Genomic DNA, 19,475 nt, shown 5'->3' with positions numbered 1-19,475 from the left:
CCCGGACTAGTAATCTGGAGTCATGAGTTCAAATCCTGCCACGGCAGCTGGGGAATTTAAATTCAATTAATTAAATAAAATCAGTAAAAAAAAAACTAGTATCAGTAACAATAGCCATGAAACTACCAGATTGTCGTAAAAACCCATCTGGTTCACTAATGCTCTTTAGGGAAGGAAACCTTCTGGCCTTTATGTCGGCTCACCACCACCTTCTCAAGTGCAATTAGGGATGGGCAATAAATGCTGGCCTTGCCACATCCCATGAATGAATTTTAAAAAATAAGCAGCCCCACAATCAATGGATCGGAGCAAAGCTCGCCACATCCACCAATGGTGGTGGACAACCAAGCAATTATGAGGAAAAGGCTCCTTAAACATCTTTCACAACCACAGTGGAGGCCAGCACACGAGTGCAGGAAACAAGTCTGAAGTGTTTGCACGCATCTTCAGCATAAAGTGCCGAGTGAATGAACCTACTAGGCATTCTCCGGAGATCGCCAGTATCGAGTTACATCGAAACTACAGCACAGAAACGGGCTATTCGGCCCAACTGGTCTATGCCAGCATTTATACTGCACATGAGCCTCCTCCCTCCCTACTTCATCTAACCCTATCAGAATACCCTTTAATTCCTTTCTCCCTCTTGTGCTTATCTAGCTTCCCCTTAAATGCATCTATGCTATTTGCCTCAGCTACTCCTTGTGGGAGCACATTCCACATTCTTACACTCTTTGGGTAAAGAAGTTTCTCCTGAACTTCCAATTGGATTTATTAGGGACTATTTTATATTTATGATCTCTAGTTTTGGACACCCCCACAAGTGGAAACATTTTCTCTGCTTCTACACTATTATTATCTGAAAGTCCTCTGTCAGGTCACCCCTCAGCCTTCTCGTTTCTAGAGAAAAGAGCCCTAGCTTGTTCAGCCTTTCCTGATATGTATATCCTCTTAGTTCTGGTATCATCCTTGTGTATCTTTATTGCACCTTCTCCAATGCCTCTATATCCTTTCTATAATATGGAGACCAGAATTGTGCACAATACTCCAAGTGTGGTCTAACCAAGGTTCTTTACAAGTTTAACATATCTTCTTTGCTTTTCAATTCTATCCCTCTAGAAATGAACGCTAGTGCTTGATTCACCTTTTTTACGGCCTTATTAACCTGCGTTGCTACTTTTAGTGATTTGTGTATCTGTACCCCTCAATCCCATTGCTCCTCTATCCCATTTAGACTCTTATTATCCAGGCAGTATATGGCCTCCTTATATTTCGTACCAAAATGCACCACCTCACACTTATCTATATTGAAATTGATTTGCCAATTACACACCCATTCTGCAAGTTTATTAATGTCCTCTTGCATTTTAACGCATTCTTCCTTTGTATGAACTATACCGCCCAATTTTGTGCGGTCCGCAAATTTTGAAATTGTACTTCCGATTCCCGAATCCAAATCATTAATGTTAATTGTGAACAACAGTGGTCCCAGCACCAATTCATTTTGCCAGTCTGAGTAGCTACCCTTAATCCCTACTCTCTGTTTTCTGTTTTGTAGCCAGCTTGCTATCCCTTCTGCTACCAGTTCCTTGACTCCACATGCTCTGACCTTAGTCATGAGTCTACAATGTGGTACCTTATCGAAGGCCTTTTGAAAATCCAAATATATTACATCCACTACATTACTTTTGTCTACTCTTTCTGTTACTTCTTCAAAGAATTCAATAAGGTTGGTGAAGCATGACTTTCCCTTCTGAAATCCGTGCTGACTGTTCTTTACTATATTTTCATTCTCTAGATGTCTTTCCATTACATCTTTGAGTAAAGATTCCATTATCTTTCCTACCATTGACGTTAAGCTAACTGATCTATAATTCCCTGGACTTGTTCTATCTCCCTTTTTAAATATAGGAATAATATTAGCCAATTCATTTCATTTCACATGACATAAGAGTGTACTGGATAGGAAAGACTATGGACCCTAATAGCATCCCAACTGTAGTGCTGAAGACTTGCTTACCCCCGTAACCAAGTTGTTTTGGTATAGTCATGACACTGACATATACCGCAACAGTATGGAAGATTGCCCAGCTATGTCCTAGCCACAATAAAACAGGATAAATTGATCCTGACCAATCAGCCTCCTCACAATCATTAGTAAAGTGATGGAAGGAACTTTATTAGAACCATCCAGCGACACCTACTTACCAACAATCTGCTCAGATCTGGTTCCATTCAGCCTCAGAATTTATCACAGATGTGATCCAGACATGGACACAAGAGTTGAATACCGTGGGAGAGGCAGCATTCAACTAAGTATGGCATCAGGGAACCCTAGCAAAATAGGTCCATGGGGATCAAAGGCAAAACCCTCCAGTGGTTGAAATCACAGTTGACACAAAGTAAGATGGCCATGGTTGTTGAAAGCAAATCATCCCAGCCCCATGACATCACTACACAAGTTTCTCGGAGAAGTGTCACTGGCCTAACCGTCTTCTGATGCTTCATCAATGACCATCCCTCCATCAGGATTGGGCTATCTGCTGATGAATCCACAGTGTTTAGGCCCAACTCCTCCGATAGGAAGTAGCCGATGCCATCTTACAGAACTTGGACAATATCCAAGTTTGGGCTCAAAAGTGGCAGGTAACATTTACACCACACAATTGCCAATAAAGGCCACTTCCAACAAGAAAAAGCCCAATTACCTTCCCCTGACTTTCAACTGTACCATTGCTGAGCCCAACCATCAAAATTGTAGCCAAAGGCTTAGCTGGACCAACCATATCGACGCTGTAGCTACAAGAACAAGGCAGAGGCTGGGTACCCTGCGACGAGTGGCTCATCTCCAGATCTCTCAAGGCTCCTTTACCACCTATAAGGCACAAGTAAGGAGTATGATAAACTACTCATCACTGACCTAAATGGGCTCAGCTGCAACAACACTCAAAGGATTAACTATCCATGACAGGGCAGTATGCTTGATCAGCACCCCTGCCACTAGACTTAACATCCATTCCCTTCATCACTGGTGCACTGTGGTTGCAGTAAGGACTATCTACAGGATACGCTGCAGCAACTCTACAACAGCACCTCCCTACCCTGCGACCTCTTCCACCGAGAAGAACAAGAGCAGAAATGTCATGGGAACATCATCATCTCCAAGCTCCCCTCCAAATCACTTACCACCCTAACTTGGACTGTTCCATCATCATCATTGAGTCAATTTCCTCGTTTTCCCTACCTAACGCCATTATGGGAGCACCATCACTACAAGGATTTCAGCGGATCAAGTAAGTGGCCCACCACCACCACCACCCCTAGGCAGCTAGGGATAGACATTAAATTGCAGTCTTGTCAATATCACCCACATCCTGAGAACAAATATAAAAAAGTGCTGAAACAGTGCACAAATAGCAAAGTAACTCCAAGTCAGAAAGAGGAGTTCTGATAGGAAGTAGCCGATGCCATCTTACAGAACTTGGACAACATCCAAGCTTGGGCTCAAAAGTGGCAGGTGACATTTACACCAAGAAGGAGTTTTGTGTGTGCAGTTGAATCTTTCTTAAAAGAATGAGGAAGACTAGAGTGCTGATTTTCCACGATCATGCTTCCGGCAAGTTGCGGGGTCCGGGAGGGGGGGCCTCATCTGCTGGCTCTGCAGATTGGGAGAGCACAGGGGTGCTGCCCTTGACTTTCTATCCATCAAATTATCGTGCTATGACATTTAAATTGGACAAACATTTTAGACTTAAGACAATAAAGCTCAGTAAAAACAAATATACTGCTCTAAGGATTGCCTTGCAGATGGCCTCATAAAATGCTCTTTGCAGATTGGCAAAAAAAGCTACAACATAAGCAGATTGAGCTCTAACCCTCCCTGGTGGGTCTTTCCCTGCCTGACAGCAACACAAACATATACCCCACTACCTATATTATTTTTGGTGAAGGCTCACCTAGTAATGTTCCCAATTATTAATTTTTTTTATCCTAGCCATGTAAAATGCTAACATGCTATGCACATCCAATAGATGGTACCTTCAGTGGTAGTAGAATGAGGAGGTGGATATAATTTCAGCAATGACTTTGAGACAAGTGAAACTCAAACAAGCTTAAGCAAAAAATGAAGAATGGGAATTGTCAATTACCTTATTTGCATGGTAAAAAAGATGAGTTGGTTCTACAATGTGTAGAAATTCACTATCTTCTGACACAAAAGTCAGCAAAGTAACTATTCTAAGTGAAAGAAACTTAAGCACAAAACAACCCATAGTTTTGAAAGGTTTTGATGTCAGCTTGCTCAAAACCGAATTCAACTCCTATATTTTTCAGGCACAAAACCGAATTCAACTCCTATATTTTTCATAAACCGGAGTAATGAGGTATTTTCCCACAATTATAGCCACCAGAGCCACCAAGCAGCAGCAATATAGACTCTCAACGAGTTTGGAAAGGGTCTGAAAATAAAAATGCATCTGAAAATAAAAATGCTTCCACAGTGCACCCTGATGGTGCATGTGACATCAGTGAACAAAATGCTTGCTTTTAATGCTGCAAGACTTCAAAGAAAACTTCCTGGAACTTCATAGCATCACCACTATTGAAACCTGTGCTCTTCTAAAAGCCATGCAGTCAGCTGGAATTTCCGCTTGTCACTGGTGGATTTGGCTATTCATCAGTTAGAAAACTGAGAGTAATAGATTCCTTTCGCATCCTTTCCACCTGAGCATCTGACAAAATCTGGGGCGACTCAACTGTGAAACCATCAGCTGTATCTCTCTACTAGTGTACTCTCTTGTCATGGGGGTTGCTGTGACTGGAAGTCATTGGGCGATTGAAAAGGAGTTGGAATTGGTAGACTTTTTCTTTCAAGGGCCACATTAGCTTAGTCTTCAATACAAATTTGCCACTGGTCTGAAAGGAAGGTTGTTTCTTGGCTAGGGAGGGTCAGGTCTGATGTTGCAGTCAATAATTCCTTTAATAACGTACTAAGAATGGCAGGATTTCTTGATGTTTACTGGTTCAATTGAGGTTAACTGCACGAGACTGCCATTCAAGATAGCATCTATGAAAACTGGTACAAAAACTTGTAGACTAAAACTACAGAACAAAACTGGAGAAACTCAGTGGAAAGTTGACAGAACTTCCTCTTTACAAGCCGTGCACTCCAGGCAAGAATTACAAATTGTTTTCTCAAGAAAAACCTTGATAAACTAATTCAAACTTTTAGTGGCGTGGGAGACAACAGAAAAAAAACTCAGGATGCAACCGAGGACAAGCCCTTGTGTACAGCAGGGGCAGAGAAGATCACTTAAAGCATCACAAGCAAGTTTTCTCCCATCCCATCTCATCCCATGCACCCCCCCCCCCCCACTTTGGGATGACTGCAAAACTCATTTGCATGTGAAGACTGATTGAATAGGAACCATTAAGATTTTGCCAACCAGCTGGAAAGCTGGGACAGTGTGGTACAAGTTGAATATAAAATAACAGAATTAAAACATTTTATTATCCAGATATATTCCTTACCAAAGTCTAGGATGAGGGTTTTCCTCAATGAATGTGCAGGCATCTTCAATCCCAACTGTCTCTATAAGACTCCGGCTATCACGTAGTGAACGAATTTCAAAATTAATGATATAGTCTTTGTTGGGTTGGCTTGGCTCCTGAGAGAAAATTCAATATGCATCACCTTTATTTAAGTAAATCCACAAAATAAATTATCAATAGCATCTCCTTAATCATCTGATGAGTTACACATTCCTGATTAATACTACTGAGATTGCAGAAACCAAGTGAAGCAATGTAAAGGATTTATTAATGCAGTGTGGCACAGATAATTGAAACACATTTATTCCAAACAAAGTAAGTTTCTGATCTTAGCCAGGCTATCGGTGGGAAGCCCCAGGCCGACGTGCTTCCCCATAGGGAATGAAGGATAATTAAGAGGGAAAGTCAACCTCTCGTGGATCCCTACCAGCTGGCTCAAGGACAGCAAAGGTTTGGGAAAAGTTGGACTATCATTTGTGTGGCCATGTGAGATCAGATGAGTTAAATAAATTACTTGAACACAGAAAAAATCTGAAGTACAATGCAAGCCATTTACAAAGGACTAATTTGTTTTGTCTGCTATAAACAGCTCAACACTAAGACAAATATAGATCTAGGGAACTCTGTACTGATAAGTTATGGGCCTAGAAATCAGGCAAAAAACTAGTGCTGAATGGTCCAATATGGCATGTGGTGAGCGTGTGTTCAGCCCGATGTCGCGATGTCACAGACCTGAAACCAGCACTAGGTCCATTTCCTACACAAATCCAAGACCTAACGCCAGTTTCAGGCTTCTGTCCCATATTGGATCACCATTGTCCGCAGCATGCGCCATGCATGCTGCAGTCAGATTCCTCAGGCCAAAAGCAGCCAAACCAGTGATCCTTAAAGGGAGGGCAAACAGAAGTAGGCTTTACACTGAGGAAAGTTTATATACACCCTGCGTATCATATCTCAGCCTACTGTTTCAGGTCATCTAGGGAAGCTTTGTCAGAGGTATGTCCGATGCTGGACACTAATTTAAAGGGATCATCAGGGATTACCTCTAAATATAAACAGAAACTAGATATACTGAGCAATAGTAAGAAGCTAAAAGCACTGCACCCAAAATAAAGAGCTGGCAAACAGACAGGTGCAAAGGAGAGGGAGAGAAAATCTTACTAATGGTGTTTATATATATATATAGGTGGTCTGCCCACAGTAGAAATTAATTTCTAACCAGTAGGGCAGGACTGAGTTGAGCATTGGAGGATGCATTCTTTCCAAGAACAAAGAATACTCTTAGGATAGGCAATCTTGCATTGTTCATTCAGCATTCTCCACATTAAAGGACCCTGCTGCTCCACTTCCTCCTACTCTGTTCAGCCTAGACAAACTACCTACAATCAAAACAGATCTGCCAATTTGCATATCTTCCTTAATTGGTAATCAAATAAATATTTAGTAATATTAAAAGACTGCTCCAATGCTGCCTTGAGTGCCAGATTAATTGAAGGTGTAGCCATAGAAATCGTGGAGCAGCTTTTGACGTATCACAACGGCTTCTCACCTTCTGGAAGTAAACAATGCAAAATGCATTCAACTGACCATTTTGGTGGTCTCTGTTTGAAAACAACAGAGCCTTGTGCACTCAATTGTGGGCTATCTTTTCTTACATTTTGAAGTAGTTTAAGGGTCAAAAGAAATAGAACCAAATAAACTAAACATAATCTGTGACCTCAAGAAAATGACAAGCCACTGAACAGCCATCGTGTCCTATCAGTTTCTTGGATTGAACTTTGAGGGCTATTAGTTGCTCAAACTGCAGACAAATTCGACTCATCATCAGATAACACCGTCTGGAAATTAATGAGTCCTGTCAGAGTTTAACATCTATTCACATGTGTGTATCAAGTGGACCCAGTATGTTAGCCACTAAATTGGTCACTCAATCCAGATGGTGGGTCATAATGGTGCCTGTGTGGTTCAGACACCAGTGATCCAGACAAGGAAATGCTTTTGTTTGTTTATTAATCAGACCACCGGCGTTGGACTGGAGGCTTAGATTCCAACTGCTTTAACCTGTTTTTGTGTAATTTGGACTCACTCCAAACTAGGAATAGCAAGCCAAGCACAAAGCATCTCCACCAAAAAGTGATGGAGAAAAAAGAACTCAGAAGTAAGCTACTGATTTATATACGAATTAAGCACAATAATAGACAGATCACAGGTACATATTTTTCTTATTTTCTGCTTATCGAGGTGATAAGAATGCCAATGCTGAGGAATGGAACTTCTTGTACTGTCTTGACTCCACCGCCCCCCCAACACTCTAGGATCTGGGCACAGCCTGCTCAAAAAACTTTAACATAGGACTCCGAAAGCTGGCAAAGGTAGAATTGCACCAAATCAATTTTAGCTCAATTCAAAACCAGAGGTGAAAGGATTATGTGCTAATCCACAGCATCACCTTGTTGAGACTTTAGGTTTAATTGGGCAAGATTTAATGGTCTATCAGTAGATCTCCTGTAACGTTGTTCATGGGAAGTCAGAGAATATGTTGTTTGATAAGGACAGGCGATCATATGGTATAACAGAGAATGTATTATTGTGGTGCTACATAGAAATTGTAATTAAATGAATGCAACTAATTGGAAATTAAGATGGCTGTATATTAGAAGATTTTTTTTAAATTGTAGAAGTTAAGGGGGAAAAAAGAAGTGCAAATTAAAATTAACTGGTATGAAATATATAAATTGTATAATACAATATACATAATTACAATAATTACAACAATACAACTATTATATATATAACATGTACAGTGCGTAGAATGTTTTATGTGGATAAAGTATTGAACATAATTTGTACATAAAATATTGTATTTAAATCATATAATAAAAGTATTTACAGAATTTTATATTGTGTAAATGTCAGTTTCTCGGCTACCTGAATGCAAGTGTAAAGTTGGATATGTGACAGTTGGAGAGGATAGGATGGGAGTTTGACTTAAGTGATAGGGAGATAAGAAATATTAGGGAAGGTAAAAGGAAGAAACAGTGGGTTGTGGAGAGGTTGACAGCAATAAGAACATAAGAACATAAGAAATAGGAGCAGCAGCAGGCCATACGGCCCCTCGAGCCTACTCCGCCATTCAATCAGATCATGGCTGATCTTCGACCTCAACTCCACTTTCCCGCCCGATCCCCATATCCCTTGATTCCCCTGAGTCCAAAAATCTATCCATCTCAGCCTTGAATATATTCAATGACTCAACATCCACAGCCCTCTGGGGTAGAGAATTTCAAAGATTCACAACCATTTCCCAATGAATGGGAAAGAGTTCGTTGTTGGGGTTCCAGAGAATTTGGTTGTGGTGAGCACAGATTAGGTTAGTGAGATGAGGTTGGAGCAGGAAAGAGGGAGTTAGCACAATTATGATGATGAAAAGAATAGTGAAGGAAAACGTAGCGGGGGGAAAATCAAAAATAATACATTTATAAGCACTGGGGAGGAGAGTCTCAAGAGGCTTCACTGTGTGGACTTAAAAAGAAAAGCACAAAACCTGGATCAGGAGTAAAAAGAACAGAAGAGTTGTAATTGGAAAAAAAACTGGGAGCAGGACCTAAAAATACAAACATCAGTAGTGGGAGTTAAAAAAAGTGCCGAGTGGAAGCGAGACTAAAAGAAACAAACACTAGGAATGGATATAAATGGAAACAGGAGAGCTGTACTTAAAAACAGAAACACAGGAGTGGCACTCAAAAAAAACCACACAACTGCCAAGAGTGGGACTAAAAACATTTAGCAATACTATACTTTTTAAAAAAAAGCAGTAGTTAAAAGGAAACAGCAGAGCTATACTTAAAAACAGAAACAGTGGGAGCAACACTAATAAATATTTATACATTGGAAGCAGGACTTAAAAAGCAAATCGCTGTGCACTGGGGCTCACACCTATGTTAGATCTGCACACTGCTCCTTCAGACTCAGCTTTGTAAATTTCAGAGCGAGTGGGGCAGAGATGGGAGGGTGGTAAATCACGGAGCAGCCTGAACAGCCCAGGTTGTTGGTTTTTTTTACGTTTCAAGCAGGATCAAGAGGAAGCACAGCAGGGCTGAGAGAGGAGCGTAAGCGGGTAGAAACGAGTGGGGCAGAGGGATGAAATGGACCAAGTCATTTAAGTGATGGAACAGGACGAGGAGGGAACATGTGATGTTACTCATGATGAATTGCAGGAGCAACCTGTCTGACAGTCATGGTTTTTCTTTCCCCCTCTCTCTCTCTCTCTTTATCCTTGAGTTTTTCTTTTTCATCTACTTTTGCAGGTCTCCTTCTGTCATCTCGAGCAGGAGGCGGCAGATGGTGGGGGTAGTAAAGTGCTTACCATGCATTTCCAATTTGCCCATTCCCTGTCCTGCATGCTGAACCATATTATCCATATTTATTGCTACACCATCTCCCCATCACCTCACCATCCTTGCCACTCATGCTATTTCCCTCCCACCCTTTGCCTTCCCCCCCATCATCACCTCTACTTCATTGCCCCATTCACCTCCAACATACCATGCTTTTCTATCGTGGACCTGGGCCTTCTGCCTCCTATTTATTAGCCCTGGTCTGGCTGTTGCCTCTCCCGTTCATCTCCCAGCTCCTGGACTACTCCAGGCCTCTTCTGTGATCTTCGCCCATAACCCAGCACTTTAGTTTAGAAGTGTAATGATTGCCGATAATATAACACACTGTGCATTCTGAAGTAAAGTCCCAGTTTATCAGCAAAGATCACAGAGAGGGCTTGGAGATGGTGCGATGGGATGCGACGGATAAGATAACGACAGGCCAGAATCGTCAAATAGCAGGCAGCAGATCCCGGTTTGATGCTGGATTAGCTGTCGGTCAGGAAGCAAGTGGGACAAGGGCGGACAAATGGGGCCAATATATAGCAGGCCTCAGCAATGGTGAAGGAGCTTGGCAAGTCGGCAGCCCCTTATCGGAGTTGGAGACCTGGAAATAGAGGTTGTGGAATGGAAAAGAGCAGCAGGGAACACAGAAAGAATAGAAAAAAAATTCACCTGCAGGGAAACAAAAAATTGAAGGCCTGGCAAAATGGAGAAATTCTTGCACAAGGGAAAATAAACAAAAGGGCAGGTGCACCTGAGGAACTCGCACCACAGGAACACCAGAAATGGGAGACGTTCAACTGCAACCTTACATCATCTACTAACCCCGCAATTACATTGTGACAAACGTTAACGTTTAACTATTATAAAATGTTGACATGTTCTTATGGGGTTTTTCCACGATAAATGTTGACAGAAAATTGTGTCAATTGAAATAAGGTTTGTGGACAGGAAGTGCGCACTAAATGCAAGACTTTTAATAATGTAGATATATTTTTATGATAACTTATTAATGAACGCATAGCCAAAGTTTAAGGTAACAAATATAAGGGCCTCGATATTAACGCCCCCCTACCCCGCCACAACGGATGGTAGAGTGTCGTGGGCAGGGAGAGGGGGGTTAAAAATGTAAAATCGGGCAACACATCCCTAAACCCGTCGCATACCCGCCTGTGGCCATTTTCTCAGCGATGGGCTGCGAAGCGTGCGTGTGTGCAGCCTTGGAGAGGCGGGACACTTCATTATCATATTTAAATCAGGCTCTCACAGTGCAATTGGGAGCCTGATTTAAATTTAACAGCTGCCGGCCAGGTTTCCCAGGGCTCGGGAAATTCGGCAGCGAAATGGAGGCAAGAGCTGCCAGCTCCAGCAGGTTCGTGCTTTTTAGAGCTCTCCTAGTGGGCAGGAGTGCTGCATCCCGTCCCTCAAGGAAGCCTTCGGCCTCCCTTTTGCCAATCGCGGTCTCTCCTTGCTCCCGCGATCAGCGACCCTCCCACCAAGCCCTGATCTCTCCCTTCCTCCCTCCCGATTGCCGGGCTCTGACCCACACCCACCAAGCTCCCAGCGGTCCCTGGCCGCGGCCTCCTGTCACTGGTTTTCCAGCCCGGCAGCCGGCCAGCCTGTCAATCTGGCTGGCTGCCAGGCAGGAAACAGAAGAAGAAAGTGATAATGAGGTTTGCCGTTAATATCAGCAGGACCTCTGCCTGTGTGGTCTTTCCCGGTTTTAGACGCGCTACCGCACTCTCCCACACCCTTCCCACCTCCCCGTAAATATCAGGGCCAAGCATTCAAAAAGATCTGGACCAATTACACAGATGAGCCACAGAATAGCAGATAGATTTCAATATGGATAAATATTAACTAAAACAATAGTGAATGTGGAAACAGCATAAAATGCACATGATGAAGGGTATTCTTTGCCAACGTTAACTGAGTTACCATTCTACCAATGATTTATTTCTTACATATGATAAACATTGCATTAAAAATTACCTTCAGAATTTCATCCAAAAGTACAGACTTGATTTCCAAATTTTCAAAATTGCATATGTACCCAGATGTTTGAATTGGTTCCTATAAATAATAATAAAAAAATTCCCAGTATTAAAAACACTAAAAAAGAAACTACTGTAGCACTACAATCCCAAATGGGCAAAACATGTTTCAAAGTATAACTTACTACACATTACTCAACCCTACATTGCAAATAAATACATGCATGAACTCCAAAAACACATCCTGTTCCCAAACATATCAATCAATATTTATAGTCAAAAAGCACCTCAATAGTAAAAGTCATAAAACTAAAACGTACATCAGACTTTCCAAACAAAACTGTTTTCCAAATGAAACGGGTAATTTTAACCCACCTTGGACGGCAGGAATGCCAGATTGCTTCTTTATGAGATTTTTTTGCCTTATCAATCCTCATTAAACTCCCACAGCTTATTATGGATGCCATTATTGCCAGTTTGATTTGACAGAGGTGGAACAAGAGGAGCAGCAGTAGTAGCAGCAGTCTCTCAGCAGCCAGCACGTCAGCCTATTAGAAGATAGCAGGTAAGAGGGACTGCTTGTAGGAGGTTTTATCCAGCACACAGGCTGCCTGTCTGATTCCTGCTCCAGGTTAAAATTGGGGCTTTGAAGTTTCACTAACAAAAATACATGAAATGTCATTCCCTCTGTGACACGCTAGTTCATTCTTCCACCACACCTACCACCTGCGCCCATTGTCCTGACACATTCTGATGTAGGAACGTAGGAAAAACAAGAACAGGAGTAGGCCGCTTAGCCCCTCAAGCCTGTTCTGCCATTTAATGAGATCATGGCTGATCTGTGACCTAACTCCATGGGCTCAATTTTCCTGGGAAATTGAGGGTGTGTTGAGGGCAGGGGGCTCCGAAAATCGGGGCAATCCTGTTCGGGTTCGGAACCCGGCTCCAACCCGCAGACTTCCGGGTTCCCCACTGACGCGTCTGGGTGTGCGCACGCTTCCTGAAAGCGGAGGTCTCACTGGCAATTAAAGCCGGCGGGATGATACTTGACACAGTTGTTTAGATAGTTTAAGTAGTTGCACTACTTAATTTTCTCCACAGTGAGGCAGGGGTGCAACTTTGAAGCATCCTCAGCGTGTTTCCCGTGCTGTGGGAAACACTCCATGTTGCAACAGACTTGTTTCAGCCAGCAGCCAGTTGCACATTCAAATGCTTATTTGACAAATGGGGAGAAAAGGTCACTTATTGCAGCAGGGCACTCAGTCCTTTCAAAGTTTTGGCTGCGAGATCTTTGTGTTTTCACTGAAAATTCTTCTGCTCGCACATATATAACCATTTTGCGGACCCCCTCAAACTCACACCGTCAGGATGGGGGGGCACCATGGCTACATTCACCACTACATCCGAGGACATGCAACATCACCAGCCTCGCCAGGCACAGCGTCCACCTCCGCCACTTGGAGCTCCACAACACAGTGCTGCGCCACAGGTACCTGCACAAGAGCACAGAGAGCAACAAAAGAGAGGGGTGCCGCTTCACATCTGCCACCCAAATGGAGGAGGAGGAGGAGGAACCCATGTGCAGAGCAGCGGCTCCCCTGGCTGCTCGTGAGACCAGGGAGTCACTGATATGTGAACGGTTTTTCTAACATCAGAAAGTGTGAACAGTCCAGTCCTCACACCACCTGGAAAGAACGGCGCCCACACCAGGCCGCCCACCCCTCCCCACACAAAACTGTCCTGCAACTACACATACACACACTGTAAAGTGACCCAATGAGTGGCTTCAAGTGTCACCATTCATGGCGAACCTCATGAAAGGGCCCAATCACAAAAGCCAGTCAAGAATGGGCAAGACATGCACAAAAAGGGTGTGGTAGCATAGTGGTTATGTTACTGGACTAGTAATCTAGAGGTCCGGACTAATAATCTGGAGTTATGAGTTCAACTCCTGCCATAGCAGCTGGGGAAATTTAAATTCAATTAATTAAATAAAAATCTAGAATTTAAAAAAACTAGTATTAGCAATGGTGGCCATAAAACTACCGGATTGTCGTAAAAACCCATCTGGTTCACTAATGCCCTTTAGGGAAGGAAACCTGTCGTCCTTACCCCGTCTGGCCTATATGTGACTCCAGACCAACAGCAATGTGGTTGATTCTTAATTGCCCTCTGAAATGGCCTAGCAAGCCACTCAGTTGTACAATCTCGCTAAAAAAAGTCATAATAAGAATAAAACTGGACGGACCAACCGGCATCGGACCACTAGGCACCGGAGACGACAAAAGCAAAGCCTATTCGACCCTGCAAAGTCCTCCTCACTAACATCTGTGGACTTGTGCCAAAATTGGGAGAGCTGTCCCACAGACGAGTCAAGCTGACATAGCAATACTCACAGCACATACCTTTCAGCCAACGTCCCAGACTCTTCCATTACCATCCCTGGGTATGTCCTGTCCCTCCGGCAGGACAGACCCACCAGAGGTGGCAGTACAGTGATATACAGTCAAGAGGGACTGGCCCTGGGAGTCCTCAACATTGACTCCGCACCCCATGAAATCTCATGGCATCAAATCAAACATGGGCAAGGAAACCTCCTGCTGATTACCACCTACCGCCCTCCCTCAGCTGATGAATCAGTCCTCCTCCATGTTGAGAAGCACTGAGGGTAGCAAGGGCACAGAATGTAGTCTGGGTGGGACTTCAATGTCCATCACCAAGAGTGGCTCGGTAGCACCACTACTGGCCGAGTCCTGAAGGACATAGCTGCCAGACTGGGCCCGCAGCAGGTGGTGAATGAACCAACACGAGCGAAAAACCTACTTGACCTCGTCCTCACCAATCCACCTGTCGCAGATGCATCTGTCCATGACAGTATTGGTAGGAGTGACCACCGCACAGTCCTCGTGGAGAAGAAGTCCCGTCTTCGCACTGAGGACACCATCCAACGTGTTGTGTGGCACTATCACTGTGCTAAATGGGATAGATTCAGAATAGATCTAGCAGCTCAAAACTGGGCAACTGTGGGGCAGCAGCAGCAGAATTGTATTCCAGCACAATCTGTAACCTCATAGGCCGGCATATTCCTCACTCCACCATTACCAACAAGCCAGGGGATCAACCCTGGTTCAGTGAGAAGTGTCGAAGAGCATGCCAGGAGCAGCACCAGGTGTACCTAAAAATAAGGTGCCAACCTGGTGAAGCTACAACTCAGGACTACATGCATGCCAAACAATGGAAGCAACATGCTATAGACAGGGCTAGGCGATTCCACAACCAATGGATCAGATCAAAGCTCTGCAGTCCTACCACACCCAGTCATGAATGGTGGTGGACAATTAAACAACTAATGGGAAGAGGAGGCTCTGTAAAAAAAAAACCATCCTCAAAGTGCAAAAGACAAGGGTGAGGTGTTTGCAACCATCGTCAGCCAGAAGTGCCGAGTGGATGATCCATCTCGGCCTCCTCCTGATATCCCCACCATCACAGAAGCCAGTCTTCAGCCAATTCGATTCACTCCGCGTGGTATCAAGAAACGGCTGAGTGCACTGGATACAGCAAAGGCTATGGGCCCCGACAACATCCCGGCTGTAGTGCTGAAGAGTTGTGCTCCAGAACTAGCCGCGCCTCGAGCCAAACTGTTCCAGTCTACAACACTGGCATCTACCTGGCAATGTGGTAAATTGCCCAGGTATGTCCTGACCACAAAAAGCAGGACAAATCCAATCTGGCCAATTATCGCCCCATCAGTCTACTCTCAATCATCAGCAAAGTGATGGAAGGTGTCCTCAACAGTGCTATCAAGCGGCACTTACTCACCAATAACCTGCTCACCGATGCTCAGTTTGGGTTCCGCCAGGACCACTCGGCTCCGGACCTCATTACAGCCTTGGTGCAAACACGGACAAAAGAGCTGAATTCCAGAGGTGAGGTGAGAGTGACTGCCCTTGACATCAAGGCAGCATTTGCCGGAGTGTGGCACCAAGGAGCCCCAGTAAAATTGACGTCAATGGGAATCAGGGGGAAAACTCTCTAGTGGCTGGAGTCATACCTAGCACAAAGGAAGATGGTAGTGGGTGTTAGATGCAGGAGTTCCTCATGGCAGTGTCCCTGACCCAACTAGCTTCAGCTGCTTCATCAATGACCTTCCCTCCATCATAAGGTCAGAAATGGGGATGTTCGCTGATGATTGTACAGTATTCAGTTACATTCGCAACTCCTCAGATAATGAAGCAGTCCGTGCCCACATGCAGCAAGACCTGGACAACATCCAGGCTTGGGCTCATAAGTGGCAAGTAACATTCGCGCCAGACAAGTGCCAGGCAATGACCAACTCCAACAACAAGAGAGGGTCTAACCACCTCCCCTTGACATTCAATGGCATTATCATCACCAAATCCCCCATCATCAACATCCTGGGGGCCACCATTGACCAGAAACTTAACTGGACCAGCCATATAAATACTGTGGCTACAAGAGCAGGTCAGAGGCTGGGTATTCTGTGGCGAGTCACTCACCTCCTGACTCCCCAAAGCCTTTCTACCATCTACAAGGCACAAGTCAGGAGTGTGATGGAATTCTCTCCACTTGCCTGGATGAGTGCAGCTCCAACAACACTCAAGAAGCTCGACACCATCCAGGACAAAGCAGCCTGCTTGATTGGCACCCCATCCACCACCCTAAACATTCACTCCCTTCACCACGGCGCACTGTGTCTGCAGTGTGTACCATCCACAGGATGCACTGCAGCAACTCGCCAAGGCTTCTTTGACAGCACCTCCGAAACCCGCGACCTCTACCACCTAGAAGCACAACGGCAGCAGGCACATGGGAACAACACCATCTGCATGTTCCCCTCCAAGTCACACACCATCCCGACTTGGAAATATATCGCCCTTCCTTCATCGTCACTGGGTCAAAATCCTGGAACACCCTTCCTAACAGCATTGTGGGAGAATCTTCACCACACGGACTGCAGCAGTTCAAGAAGGCGGCTCACCACCACCTTCTCAAGGGCAATTAGAAATGGGCAATAAATGCTGGCCTCGCCAGCGACGCCCACATCCCAAGAACGAATAAAACAAAAGACATGGCAGCAGTGGTGACAAACATAAAATTTAATGTCACTTCAACAAAAACTTTAACATTAATGGAAAACATGACCATCTGTCAGACACCCTTGTGCATACCCTTTGTGCTCAAAAAACCTTCATAAGACCATAAGAAATAGGAGCAGAAGTAGGCCATTCGGCGCCTCGAGCCTGCTCCACCATTTAATGAGACCATGGCTGATCTGATTTTTACTTCAACTCCACTTTCCCACCCTTTCCCCATATCCTTTGACTCCTTTGCTGATCAAAAATTTGTCTAACTCAGCCTTGAATGTATTCAATGACTCAGCCTCCAAAGCTTTTTGGGGTAAAGAATTCCAAAGATTCACGGCCCTCTGGGAGAAGAAATTCCTCCTCATTTCCATCTTAATTTTCTCTTTTCTCTTACAATTTCCTCTTACAACTACTTCTACGTGGTGCATCCTCTGTGGCTGCAGCAGATGTAGTGGCAAGTTGCTCATGTTCATGCCCTGACTGCTTAACTGCTTTGGGCCTACGCCCTCTAGGTTTTGAAGCCCGTGAGGGCTCCTCAAAAAACTGCTGCACCTGCACAGGGGCGGACTCGGCCACCTGGAGAGGAGGCAGCATCGCGGGTACAGATTGAGACGTGGGAGCGCTTTGAGTGACGTCCCCACTTCCATGTCCCCTTTCGCCATCATCCCTCCCCTGGGCCAGGGCCACATCACTCCTACCATTCGGCTGGTCAACAGTTTGGAGGACATCGAAACATAGAAAATAGGAGCAGGAGTAGGCCATTCGGTCCTTCGAGCCTGCTCCACCATTCAATATGTTCGTGGCTGATCCTCAATCTCAATACCATATTCCCGCTCTCTCCCCATACCCCTTGATTCCTTTTGTGTCTAGAAATCTATCTGGCTCCTTCTTAAATATATTCAGTGACTTGGCCTCCACAGCCTTCTGTGGTAGAGAATTCCATAGGTTCACCACCCTCTGAGTGAAGAAATTTCTCCTCATATCAGTCCTAAATCTCCTACCTCATATCCTGAGACTGTGACCCCTTGTTCTGGACCCCCCAGCCAGGGGAAACATCCTGGCAGCATCGAGTCTGTCTAGCCCTGTCAGAATTTTATATGTTTCAATGAGATCCCCTCTCATTCTTCTAAAGTCGAACGAATACAGGCTGAGTCGGCCTAATCTCTCCTCATATGACAGTCGTGTCATCCCAGGGATTAGTCTGGTGAACCTTCGCTGCACTCCCTCTATGGCAAGTATATTCTTTCTTAGGTAAGGAGAGCAAATCTGCACACAATACTCCAGCTGTGGCCTCACCAAGACCCTGTATAACTGCAGTAAGACATCCTTGCTCCCATACTCAAATTCTCTTGCAATGAAGGCCAACACACCATTTGCCTTCCTAACTGCTTGCTGCACCTGCATGTTTGCTTTCAGTGACTGGCGTACAAGGACACCCAGGTCCCTTTGTACATCAACATTCCCCAATCTATCACCATATAAATAATACTCTGTCTTTCTGTTTTTCCTTCCAAAGTGGATAACTTCATATTTATCCACATTATACTGCATCTGCTATGTATTTGCCCACTCACTCAACTCGTCTAAATTGCCTTGAAGCCTCTTTGCATCCTCCTCACAACTCACGATCCCATCTAGTTTTGTGTCGTCAGCAAACTTGGAAATATTACATTTGGTTCCCTCATCCAAATCATTGATATATATTGTGAATAGCTGGGGCCCAAGCACTGATCCCTGCGGTACCTCACTTGTCACTGCCTGCCACCCCGAAAAAGACCCATTTATTCCTACTCTCTGTTTCCTGTCTGTTAACCAATTTTCAATCCATGCCAGTATATTACCCCCAATCCCACGTGCTTTAATTTTGCACACTAACCTCTTATGTGGGACCTTATCAAAGGCCTTCTGAAAATCCAAATAAACCACATCCACTGGTTGTCCCTTATCTATTCTACCAGTTACATACTCAAAAAACTCCAGTAGGTTTGACAAACATGATTTCCCTTTCATAAATCCATGTTGACTTTGTCTAATCCCGTTGATATTTTCTAAGTGTTCTGTGTGATGCCTTGTAAGGCCAGTGCTAGTGTATCTGTCTGCCTGTTTAAGAAGGCAGAATGTTGTTCACCCTGAGTCCGAACGGTCGCTGTCAAGGCCTGAATGGACTCATTTCTGAGCCATTCTTGAAGTTCAATGGAGGCTAGCCTTCTCTCCATTGCAGACATTTCCACACTTACCTGTGACAGTATCTCAGAGAGTTGCTCACGTCCCTGTGACACTATCTCAGAGATTCCCTCCTGTACCTGTGCCACCATTCCACTCAAGCAATAGTTGGACTCCTCCATCCTCTGCGCTATTGTGGAGAGTGCGCGTGGCACCTGTTCCAGTACCTTGCAAATGTGCTGTTGTCCCTCGATTATTCTCCTTTTAAAGGATTGCCCCCAGGGTTC

At 44.4% G+C, this 19,475-nt stretch overlaps 1 protein-coding gene and 1 long non-coding RNA gene across 3 annotated transcripts in view; both read right to left on the bottom strand.

Annotated features, from left to right (window-relative positions):
• Nucleotides 1-19,475, bottom strand: part of LOC137321368 (uncharacterized) — a 230,284-nt gene that overhangs the window by 51,624 nt on the left and 159,185 nt on the right. The window lies entirely within an intron of this gene.
• The window catches only part of wdr35 (WD repeat domain 35), a 121,148-nt gene that overhangs the window by 38,962 nt on the left and 62,711 nt on the right, over nt 1-19,475 (bottom strand). For both annotated transcript variants that reach the window (XM_067984349.1, XM_067984351.1), the window contains exons 17-18: nt 11,919-11,999; nt 5,527-5,663 (exon numbers count right to left, since the gene is read on the bottom strand). In XM_067984349.1, the coding sequence (XP_067840450.1) occupies nt 5,527-5,663; nt 11,919-11,999 (218 nt within the window). The remainder of the gene's footprint in view (nt 1-5,526; nt 5,664-11,918; nt 12,000-19,475) is intronic.

This window comes from Heptranchias perlo, chromosome 5 (genome assembly GCF_035084215.1).
Source record: "Heptranchias perlo isolate sHepPer1 chromosome 5, sHepPer1.hap1, whole genome shotgun sequence".
NCBI classification, from domain to species: domain Eukaryota; kingdom Metazoa; phylum Chordata; class Chondrichthyes; order Hexanchiformes; family Hexanchidae; genus Heptranchias; species Heptranchias perlo.
The sequence above is the reverse complement of the archived record's forward strand: the minus strand, read 5'-3'. Positions and strand labels throughout refer to the sequence as shown.